Source organism: Lepidochelys kempii, chromosome 7 (genome assembly GCF_965140285.1).
Source record: "Lepidochelys kempii isolate rLepKem1 chromosome 7, rLepKem1.hap1, whole genome shotgun sequence".
Taxonomy (NCBI): Eukaryota; Metazoa; Chordata; order Testudines; family Cheloniidae; genus Lepidochelys; species Lepidochelys kempii.
In genome coordinates, this window is record NC_136386.1 from 108932037 (window position 1) to 108944580 (window position 12544).

The 12544-nt window shown below is 42.5% G+C and overlaps 1 protein-coding gene across 7 annotated transcripts in view; it reads right to left on the reverse strand.

Moving 5' to 3' along the window:
* The window catches only part of GRK5 (G protein-coupled receptor kinase 5), a 223558-nt gene that overhangs the window by 44355 nt on the left and 166659 nt on the right, over positions 1 to 12544 (reverse strand). For all 7 annotated transcript variants that reach the window (XR_012160063.2, XM_078853867.1, XM_078853871.1 and 4 more), the window contains one exon: positions 2793 to 2893. Coding sequence is in view for 6 of the 7 variants with exons in the window: in XM_078853867.1 (XP_078709993.1) it covers positions 2793 to 2893 (101 nt within the window). In the remaining variant the exon portion in view is untranslated. The remainder of the gene's footprint in view (positions 1 to 2792; positions 2894 to 12544) is intronic.

A 12544-nucleotide genomic window follows, 5' to 3' on the forward strand; every position in this document is an offset into this window, starting at 1 on the left:
TTAGCCCAGCGTGGAAGAGACACAGCACAGGGAATGAGAGTTGCTCTCCCCGCAGCCTCACAGCACAGTGGCCCAGAGTTACTTGAGGGGAAAAGGAGGCATCTAATCATATAGAGTCTAAAGATTAGTCAATCAGGGCTCCTCTGATAGCTCTTGGTCTCCTGATTGGCTAGAACTGCTGGAACTAGTCTTACCTTGTGACCCACCAGTGCAATGGAAGGCATGGCATACTTTCTAGCCAAATACACTTTAATTTAGAAAAGGATTTCAGAGACAGAAAATGACATCCAGACAAGTACAGGTATAAACCTGTCGACAATGACGACATCACACAAGAACCTCTCTAAGTAGAACGCAGCTCTGAGAGAAAGGAAACATTTCTATGGTATGTCCCATTGAGGAACAAGTGTGCTTTGGGACTAGGTCTTCTCATTATCTAACTGATATGGTTCTCGAGCTGAGCAAATTATTCATTGTTAATAATTTATCTCCTGAATTTAGCTTTTCTCCATTCATTAATTGCCCAGGAGCCATTTTTAATTTTCTGGAATTTGTTGTTTGATTGAAATTATTTCCTAGTAATTCTTGTTTTGTAGATTGTGAATGAGGAGTTAATTGTTAGTATTTTACATTCAAGATTCCAATTCAAGTTGTCTTGATTAGTTTTGATAGGACACACAGGTCATGTGGTATATGTCTCAATGACAGCAAATATTTTTTCTCAGAAGTGTAGTTTACAGAAGAAAATCTCAATATTAGCGGGTTACTAACAAAAAGAAAAAAAAATCCAAAATCACACCTAGACCCAACAAGATAACAGTGGTACATGCCACCGTAGCTATTAAAAAACAAAACAAGGGAAACACATGCAAATATATATATTTCTCCAGGGGATCAGTCTTATCCATGGAGATGTATTTGAAATAAATCCTTGCTACAACACATAAAGGCAGGCAAACATCACATTTCATAAAATCATAGAATATCAGGGTTGGAAGGGACCTCAGGAGGTCATCTAGTTCAATCCCCTGCTCAAAGCAGGACCAATCCCCAACTAAATCATCCCAGCCAGGTCTTTCTCAAGCCTGACCTTAAAAACCTCTAAGGAAGGATATTCCACCACCTCCCTAGGTAACCTATTCTAGTGATTCATCACCCTCCTGGTGAAAAAGTTTTTCCTAATATCCAACCTAAACCTCCCCACTGCAACTTGAGACCATTACTCCTCGTTCTGTCATCTGCTACCACTGAGAACAGTCTAGATCCATCCTCTTTGGAACCCCCTTTCAGGTAGTTGAAAGCAGCTATTAAATCCCTCCTCATTCTTCTCTTCTGCAGACTAAATAATCCCAGTTCCCTCAGCCTCTCCTCATAAGTCATGTGCTCCAGCCCCCTAATCATTTTTGTTGCCCTCCTCTGGGCTCATTTGTGTGTGTCCTTTCTCTGTCTGGGTTTGACTATGCACACTTCCAAAATTAACATGGTGCAATACATTTAGCCCACACCAACAGCAAGTTTTTCAAACTTCCTTTTGAGCCCATTCCAGTTCATGTGAAATGATCAGCATTTTAATGAATGAGGTTTCATAACCATTTATGAACTGAAACAGATAAATTAGCCAGTTATCTCAAATTCTTCTTAATACAGAACTCAACTAAGTGGTGTCCAAAGCTTGCCATCTAGTAATTAAAAGCTTCACATATTATAACAAACAATGGCTGCCTTTCACCAGTTATTTGCTTTTTTGTTGCCATCCTCAGCATCAACAGAATACATTTTACAGTAAACTGTCAGCTTTGAAATCAAGTTCAGAAACGGAAACTGATATCAGGTTTTTTAAGTCAAGCAAAGCTCTGCCTTTGTCATCTTCAGGACTCATGCACTCAATTGGGGTAAGTTATATCAATATCCCAGCAGACACGAGGCCAATACAAGTAAACCAATTTGTTATAACAGAGGGCCAGAAGTAATCCACACCTTTTCCCAACGCAAAGCATAACTGAAAGCAGAAAAGGTCAACAACAGGAGCCAAATCAGTGAATGACAGCAGAGCACATTTTCAAATCCGCGTTACATCACCTAGGAAAAACAAAATGTGCTCAGCCAGAGACCAGATGGGACTGTTTTAGATGTTCCCCCCTTTTCATATTTTTGTTTGTGTCTGATCTACTAGCATTAAACATACTAGGATCGGTGTTTTCAAATGCAAATTGCATACTGGGAACTTTAGGACACAACAACACAATTGCTTCACCTCTGCAAAACCGATAAGCCTTTTCCCAGACAAAAGGATTAAATAGTGCACACACATTTCAACTCCATAGACAGACTGATGGTATTATTTTTTTAAAAGCCCCATCCTTTTGTTGAAGGTTTTCAGGAAAAGCCATGCAGGCAACATTTGCACATTCCTCTGTATAAATGGACTGTATAACCACTTAATTTTTATTCACTTTGAAACAGAGATGTTTTCTTTGGATTCATTATCATTGTACCTCTTTCCACACAGCATGAAGTCTAGGGCTGGTTCACTTGGCTAGAACATTCTGTCAAATACCTGAAACACTAAGTTCCTGTATGTAGTCTGCATAGTGGAAGGGAAATATTTACTATATTTTATACAGATGAAGCAATTTCATCACTTGTCAGTTATTTGTCTGAGAGTATGAATGTAAATTTAAGAAAATGCAAGGTGCAGATCCAAATTAAAATTTCCTCCCCTTATCTGACGCGGTCTTTTACAAGTCTGACCACTGCAACTGTGTGATCTTTGGAAGTCAAGTTATACTTACTTTGCACAGTGAGAAAACAGCTCTTTGCAGGGGCTGATTTCAAGTTTTTCCTCAGTCTGCTGGACAAGATCTTGACTGACTTCTGCAACATAAACTGGGGACTAGGGAAAGACGAAAAGAGCAGTGTTATCTTTGTTATAAGGCACAACCGATTCCCTGCTAGCACATTAAGACATATTCATTAGCCAAGCTCTTGGCCATTCTAAGTCAGCTCCAAGGGTTGTGTAAGAGCAATTGAGAACTGAGTCGTGCTGCAGAAAAGTACGATACTGTAGTAATTTGCTCTATGCTCCACTGTATCCCCACATGAATGCGATAACCTTTCATGCACTCTTCTGTACTTTCACCTCATCTTGATCTCCATGGATATGCAAAAGATGCTGGCCTGCCAACTCTATGAGTTCACAGACCACATTTTACATCCCATGAAAAACCTGTGATACTGAACTGCATAGGGACTAGTCCTTCATTCTTTAAAACAAAAGAGAATTCTGGCAGTGTTTTCATCTCATTGATACTTCTTTGTGTTGTCTAAAATAATCCATTTTTTTCCCAGCAGGAGCTCAACATAAACCAAGAGCAGAAAGAATGTATTTTATTTGTTTATTCAGATTTACATAATATTAAAAAGACACCTATACATGAATCTGGGCACCCGAACATAGTTAGTAGTACATTGAAATCTCAACACATTAAAATAATCATTTCAGACAGGAATTCTCCCAGTCAACTACCTACAAGAACTCCTTTCCACCCTTCATTGCTGTAGGAAACATACCTTCAGCGCTCTGCAAAATCCCTGTCAAACAGATGTCTTTTGCAATGTGCCTGGAAAATCACCAAATTGGTCTATTTCAGAGCAGTTAACAGAAGGGACTTATTTTTGGAGACATTTCATACATTTGCATATTGATAAGAAAACTGTGTAATTATAACATTTGAATGAAATCTATCCATCGATCTATAGCTATCACTATAGCTATATTTCATTCACCTTCTTATTTGTGTCTGTGCTTATTTACACGAAGACCACCCCTTCCATATTCAAATCAGTGGGATTTGAGCACCTACCTCCGTTCGAGATCCCAGCCATATGTATCAATCAAACCCTCTCAATATACGTTCAGGAGGAGCCCTAACGCTTTGTAAAGAAAAACTTTTCATTCGTGACCATGACCACCAGATGGTGCTGAGTGGGAGGATCAAGGCAGTTAACCACTCGCTTCTAACCAGATGGCCTGGGTAGCTCACGCTTGGTTTGTGATATCCTGACAAGTATTGTAATAAATTGCAGTGATAATTGAGCAAACAATGGACGCAAAGGAGAAGGGGACAGGAGTAAGTAGGAGCAAATCCCCAGCTTGGTGAAAGCTGAATGAAATCTTTCTTTTTTTCTCTGCTGAAATGAGAATACGTTCCTGATTACAACAGGGAAGCATATTCTGTGCTCTGCTGGAGTATTTTTAAACAGGGCTGCAGTCTACTGTATTGGGCAATGGAGGCTCAGAGTTTAGCATTTTAATAAAATCAGTAGAACATGCTTGATGTTTTTGTCCTCGGTGGAAGATTTCCTCCTTCCCTCCATATGTCTAGCCCAAGAAGGTTGGGTGGAATGCCTGTAAAGTTCATTATAACCACTCAGATCAGCCAAAGGGTTTCTCTGGAGAGCAACATGGTTGCTGGTGAGTATTTGCTTCAGGTTGGGGGGCTGTCTGTAAGCAAGGACTGGCCTATCTCCCAAGATCTGTGAGAGTGATGGGTCATCCTTCAGGATAGGTTGTAGATCCTTGATGATGCGTTGGAGAGGTTTTAGTTGGGGGCTGAAGGTGATGGCTAGTGGCATTCTGTTATTTTCTTTGTTGGGCCTGTCCTGTAGTAGGTAACTTCTGGGTACTCTTCTGGCTCTGTCAATCTGTTTCTTCACTTCAGCAGGTGGGTACTGTAGTTGTAAGAATGCTTGGTAGAGATCTTGTAGGTGTTTTTCTCTGTCTGAGGGGTTGGACCAAATGCGGTTGTATCGTAGAGCTTGGCAGTAGACAATGAATCGTGTGGTGTGGTCTGGATGAAAACTGGAGGCATGTAGGTAAGTATAGCGGTCAGTAGGTTTCTGGTATAGGGTGGTGTTTATGTGACCATCGCTTATTAGCACTGTAGAGTTCAGGAAGTGGATCTCTTGTGTGGACTGGTCCAGGCTGAGGTTGATGGTGGGATGGAAATTGTTGAAATCATGGTGGAATTCCTCAAGGGCTTCTTTTCCATGGGTCCAGATGATGAAGATGTCATCAATGTAGCGCGAGTAGGGGCATTAGGGAACAAGAGCTGAGGAAGCGTTGTTCTAAGTCAGCCAGAAAAATGTTGGCATACTGTGGGGCCATGCGGGTACCCATAGCAGTGCCGCTGATTTGAAGGTATACATTGTCCCCAGGTGTGAAATAGTGACAGTGGACACCATCATAGGGCCTAATCACATCAGCCACACTATCAGAGGCTCATTCACCTGCACATCTACCAATGTGATATATGCCATCATGTGCCAGCAATGCCCCTCTGCCATGTACATTGGCCAAACTGGACAGTCTCTACGTAAAAGAATAAATGGACACAAATCAGACGTCAAGAATTATAACATTCAAAAACTAGTCGGAGAACACTTCAATCTCTCTGGTCACTTGATTACAGACCTAAAAGTGGCAATTCTTCAACAAAAAAACTTCAAAAACAGACTCCAATGAGAGACTGCTGAACTGGAATTAATTTGCAAACTGGACACCATTAACTTAGGCTTGAATAAAGACTGGGAGTGGATGTGTCATTACACAAAGTAAAACTATTTCCCCATGTTTATCTCCCCCCCCACACACACACACTGTCCCTCACACGTTCTTGTCAACTGCTGGAAATGGCCCACCTTGATTATCACTACAAAAGGTTTTTTTTCTCTCCTGCTGGTAATAGCTCACCTTACCTGATCATTCTCATTACAGTGTGTATGGTAACACCCATTGTTTCATGTTCTCTGTGTATATAAAATCTCCCCACTGTATTTTCCACTGCATGCATCTAATGAAGTGAGCTGTAGCTCACAAAAGCTGATGCTCAAATAAATTTGTTAGTCTCTAAGGTGCTACAAGTCCTCCTTTTCTTTTTGAGGCCTGCAAGGCGACACTGAATAGGACCAAGTGCTACAAACAGGGCCCATTGACGTAATATGAACATTTAACTCAACAGAAGAACTTCTAAATAATGACATCAGACTTCATCAAAGGACCTCAAACTGCACTACAACAAACAAGTATTACTGCACTCATTGAACGGATCAGGAACCAGGTACAATCTCATCGTGAGAGCTCACTGAAGCCAATGGGAATTGCGGTGTACAGAGCACCATGAGAAATCAAGCCACTTATTTAGGCGCTTAAATATGGATTGAGATCTCTACATTTAGGCATCCAATTTTGAAAATTTGTATGTATATGACTGACTGGAGGCATGACAGTGAACGAACTGGAAACAAAATATAATATAAATTCTAAGGCATTTAAGAATATTTGTCCAGGGCCTGATCCAAAGACTACTGAAGTTAACAGGAGTCTTGGGGGGGTGGGGGAGGGGAGGATAGCTCAGTGGTTTGAGCATTGGCCTGCTAAACCAAGGGTTGTGAGTTCAATCCTTGAGGGGGGCCATTTAGGGATCTGGGGCTAAAAAATTTAAAAAATATTGGGGATTGGTCCTGCTTTGAGCAGGGGGTTAGACTAGATGACCTCCTGAGGTCCCTTCCAACCCTGATATTCTATGATTCTATAAGCTGCGTTAGAAAACATGTTAACTTACATGTTTTAATTAACATGTGGTTAACCCCCACTCACTACCTAGTGTAGACAAAGACAGCAGTGTTTAAGAATGTATTAGTTGGATGTGGTTAGCAGAGCTGAAGGGAGAGGCAATGATCTAACACATGTTAAAACATTCCTGTCCATAATTAGACAGCTAATAAAAATGGCCTGGTTCGTAGAGGTGTTGAGCATCTGTATCTCCCCTGGGTTTTTGTGGGATCAATATTTTATGCGACCTGCAGGCATTCAGCACCGGAAAACAAGGCTTTTATTTAAATGCCAAAATACAGCTATAGGTGCAGAGCATTAAGCATTCATTAGAACACTTTGGCTCCTTTTCCATCCCCAATCATACAGCCATGCTCTCCATTTCTCCTCCTCTGTCTGGGATCAAGTTAATGTTATGGCACTGAACACATCACATTTTGTCTGAGACCAAAGTGCATTACAAAATGGGGCCCAGCTGGGACCACCATTCTCTCCCCTCACACACACTCTGGTGAAAGTATGACCCAGGTGCACCTTCTCCACCCTCACCTTTCTTGGAGTAAAACTTCAGATAGCAACCAGCCAGTAGGAGCAGTGATAGAAGCAGCCAAGGCTAGGGATCTTTGTACATTTGATACATTGTAGTTTTGACTGGCCGTTCTCTGCTCTGTGCTGATTGGCTGTTTGCTCCAACCCTCCCTTTTCTCTTACCTCCCAATTTCTTCACCTCAGCTTCACTCCACACCTGCCTCTTGTACCTTCCCCTTCCCTGCTCTCTCCCCCTCACACCCTTCCCGTTAACATCCTCTCTCCCTTCACTTCTTTTTCCATTTAGCTCATCTCCTCTGAACTAACCCCCCACCCCCCCAAAAAAGAGAATCAGAACTAACAATGTTTGCTGCCATCACATTGTTATGCTGCTTGTGTGTCATAAGTCTTCCTCCCACCCTTTCTCTGTCTTGTCTATTTAGATTGCAAGCACTTTGGGACAGGGACTGTCTGCTACCATGTTTGTACAGTGCCAAGCACAATAGAACCTCATTGTTGCTTGGCTCTTAGGCACTACTGTAATAAACATGATTAACAGTAATGATATTAGGATATTACACTTTCAAAAAAATCATAAGCACAATTTTAAGAACCATTTTAATATGTGAGGAGACTGAATTTGTGATAAAGTGAGGGAAGAAAGAAGGGAAGAAAAAAGAATGTGAGAACTATTTATAAGTACAGTTAATTGCCCTTTTCCATCCCAAGTTCATGAGAGACATAGTCAATGCTTAATTTTTCAAAACCACTCGCAACTGACCTTTGAATCGCTCTTCTCTTTCCTCCCCTCTTAACAAATCAACAGCAAATGAACAATATTAATGGAAGTAAAGGCATCTAAGAACACTAACATTCTGCACTTTTTAAAAGGAAACATATGTATGGACTGGAGCCCAGTATATAGTGCAAACAGTTTTACTAGACCATTTAATTTTCTTTAACAAAATACATTTTTTTTCATCTGCAGTTCATTTTCTGAGGTATTGTATGTCTATGAAAACAAGTTGTGTAATTGGGCAGCCCTTGAAACCATTCAAAACCAGAGGCTTAAAGCCAAAGGGACCATTCCAACTCAATTAGTGTAGCCTACCCTTCTGTACACCTTATAGTCCCAAAGAGTCTGCTATATACAATATAGACTGACATAATTTCTTAGATTTTTCTTATGATTTCATACCTCACAATGACAGATTGAACGTGTCCATCAGAATTCTTAAACAACCCTGTCATTTTTTCTTAGCTCTTGCAATTCAACACATATTCACATTGACTGGAATTAAAAATAAACAAAACACTGCCCCCCTGATCGTGCCCCCCCCCCAAAAAAAGCCCACCAACAACCCACACAACCTTACTTTTGCTTTGGAGAACAACAAATAGGTAGTAACTCTTATGAAGGCAAGAAACAAGCATTTGGGTTCTAGCAACTGAAAGTTCACAAGACTAACGCCGTGGCTGACTAAAGAAGAAAGTTGATTCTTCCCTGGATGAGGAGGAGCATGGACAACTTGCATGATTTCTATGAAAAGTGCTCAATGGCACTTATTTCATGCCACTCTCCCAGGATCCCATGGGCAAAGACTGTAAAAGCAGATTTGGCTTTCATCCTACTCTCCAATGCATCACTTCTGTATACATGAAACGTTCTTAAGCAGCCATGAGATTAATTTACCGAAAGCAAATCTAGATGGTATGGATTAATACCATACATCTTGAATCTTGTGATTCAAGCTCTTCTGTTAAATCTCTAAGCTCTTATGTTTTTCTTGTATTTAAAAAAAAATCCCCGCAACCCCCACCCCCACAAGCCTGAACAGACATAACCAGTGCATAGGGTTGCCAACTTTCTAATCACACAAAACCAAACACCCTAGCCCCACCCCTTCCTGAGACCATGTCCCCTGCCCCACCTTCCATGAGGCCCTGACCCTGCTCACTACATTCCCCCTCCCTCAGTGGCTCGCTCTCCCCCACCCTCACTCATGTTCACTGGGCTGGGGCAGGGGTTCAAGGTGTAGGAGAGGGCTCCAGGCTGGGACAGGGGGTTGGGGTGCAGGGTGGGTGAGGACTCCATCTGGGGCCACAGGCTCTGGGGAGAGGGGTTTGGGGTGCAGGAGGGAGCTCCAGGTTGGGAGTTGGGATGCAGGGGGGGTGAGGGCTCTGTCTGGGGGTGCAGGCTCTGGGGTGGGGTCAGAGATGAGGGGTTTGGTATTCAGGAGAGGGCTCCGGGGTTGGGGCTCGGGGTTGGGGCGTGGGCTTACATCTGGTGGCTCCCAGTCAGTGGCACAGTGGGGCAGCTAAGGCAGGCTTCCTACCTGTCCTGGCACCGTGGACCGCGCTGCGCCCCAGAAGGAGCCAGCAGCTCCGGCTCCTAGGCGGAGGTACGCCAGGCGTCTCTGCGCACTGCTTTTGCCCACAGGCACTGTCCCTGCAGCTCCCATTGGCCACGGTTCCCAGCCAATGGCAGAGCGGAGCCAGTGCTCGAGGTGGAGGCAGCGCGTGGAGCCCCACGGTCCTCCGCCTGGGAGCCAGACCTGATGGATGCTTCTGAGGCGCAGCGCGGAGCCAGGACAGGTAGGGACTAGCCTGCCTTAGCTCCGCAGCACCACTGACCATACTTTTAATGGCCCGGTCGGTGGTGCTGACCGAAGCCATCACGGTCCCTTTTTGACTGGGTGTTCTGGTCGAAAACCAGACACTGGGTCACCCTACCAGTGCACCCTAATGACTACTACATTTTCTCAAATGCTAAAAGACTGATTTTGATCTCACTTGCACCAATGTAAATCAGGAGTAACTCCAGGGAAACAGGTGTAATTCAGATCAGAATCATGTCCTAAGACTCTGGCAGAGCATGAAGCTATTGAGTTGATCCAATAAAAATGAAACTCATCAAACTACACCTGTTGACTAGACGGTTTAATCGAAGTCGAAAGGGTAACCGCTTTTACCAGACTTTTAACCAAAATAAAAAGCACTATATACTGCTGTGTTTGTGTACATCTGCATATGAAGGTCAACAGGCACTGAGATACCTCACTGTGCAAGTACTGAAGGGAAGCTCAGACTCTGATGAAAGCTTCCAAGATGATTCTGAAGTCCCCATTACCTGTTATTTTAAATGTCACCTTGTATCATTGTGCTCTAAAATGTAAACTTGCCTTTTATGACAGTGCCATAACGTTCTGCTACAGGGCGCTTCACTCAGCCATTTAAGACTCATTATTTGTTATCTACTGAACAAAAAAGGAAACAAATTATCCCCTTCATCTCTATCTGTTTTGTCACGATATCTGTAATATTTCTATGATGAGGAGATATTTTCCATGGGAACCTGTGTAATACACGTGGCATCTTGTCATTCTGCCAACTGGTCAAACCCTTCAGAAGTATTGGGTAAGGCACTTCAGCAGTAAATGGTTGTGATTGGAGTATTCATTTCCCTAATAATTATATTACTTTGTTAAGATGTGTTAAATGTGCTACTGCTCCTTTAAGATAGGGAACTGCTAAATGTGGTACTACTTTTCGTTTAAGACATGGAAACTTTGGTCGGGATGTAGTGAGCTGGAAGGCTATGTCTGGAAGTTTCTAGTTAGCAAGGCTTGGGTCCTAAACCTGTTCTGTGAATAACAGAAGTTTCTTGTTCATCTGGGTCAGACTGACTTTTTAACCAACAACAACAATTTCTTAGTCCATAAATAGTAATAATTAATACTTTGCAGTTGTGCAATGCTTCTCATCTAAGAACCTCAAAGCACTTAAGATGCACTAAGTAATTAAGCCACACCCTGCAGAGGCAATGTCTCCTAGAGGGTAGAGTCCCAGACTGGGGCTCAGGAGACCTGCATTCTATTCATGGCTCTGCCACTGGCCCATTGGATGAAACTGGGCAAGTCACTTTACCTTTCTTTGCCTCACTTTTCCTATCTATGAAATGGGGATAGACACTGAGCTCCTTTGCAAAACACTTTGACATCTACTGATGAAAACCACTATATAAAAGCTAGTTATTATTATTATTACTGCCATTTTACAGATCAGTAAACTGAGCATAGAGAAGTTAATAAGCCCCCCATTTTTCAGATGTGCTGAGCATCCACAACACCTAGTAAAATAAAGAAGTCCCACTGAAGTAAGATGAAGTTGTGGGTGTTCCAATACGTCTGAAAATCAGACTATACATAGCTTGCCATTGTCACATAGTATGTTAGTGGCAGCATAGGGAATTGAACCCAGGAATACAGGCTCCATCCCATACTCGCTCTAGGGCAGTGGATGCCACTCTTCAGAGAACCTTAAAACATGAATGTTGAGGTAGAAGCAAAGCTAGACAGGAAAAAGAATATCTTTTTTTAATAGTATTGATTGCATGCAAGCTCTCTGATCATAAATATGGTTACACTGCTGGCAAGTTTCAGACAGGCTGCAATGATGAATCATTATGTGTTATTTTAAATGTTGCTTGTATAAAACAAATAACGTTCAGCATATGTTACATTTCAGTTTCTGAAAACATTCCACGACAAACTAGTCTAAAATTAATTAAAAATGGTTCAGTCCATGGACAAAAGGTCAAGCCATAACTTTTCCTAAGCTGTCTCCAGATCCAAGCACTTATGACTTAACGATGTGTATATTTTCAGATGTGGGCAACCAACATTCCATGTGTAAACGATTTGCAAATTCTCTACGTGGACTAAAAATTAGAAGAGGTATGAAAGCTCTGAAAGGAACAGTTTCAGATGAAAAGCGAATGTCCTATAGCATGATGTGATCAGAATGGTCATGTGTCTAAGAGAACCTGGAAAAAATAACTGTCCAACTGTCCTGTGGCTTCATTTGATCTGCATATTTGCATATCTCTCACCGCTCTGCAGCACCGAAAGCAACAGTCTCTGTCAGTACTAGCAAACCTTTGGCATGCAATACCAATTCTGCTGCTGCTGCATCCCATATCCACTTCCAGATGTTTCTGAAAGGTACAGCCATTATAGGATGCGGTTAATGATGCCTAGTGGTGCTTAAGTTTGCCCCCACTGTAAGTCATATGAATGTGGTGATGAGAGGTCCTGCAATCAGGGAAGGGATTGGAAAGAAAATGGACTGAGTGCTTCTAAGATGAATGCAAGGTCTCTGATGTTGGCAGAGGGCAGCACCAGTGTATGTGATAGTATAGGAGGGTGGGAGAAAGTGCATTAGATGAATATGTCTGGAGTTGGGGAGTAGAGATAGTGAACTGGTTTCACGCGCTGCACAGGGAGGTGCCGCCAAGGCCAGCCTTCTGTTTGCCAGGGGGGACTCACTCCAGGAGAGGGCAGATGGTATTTCCACTGGAGGCTCCACTGATGCCCCTGCAATGGGGATATTCTGACTCTCCAT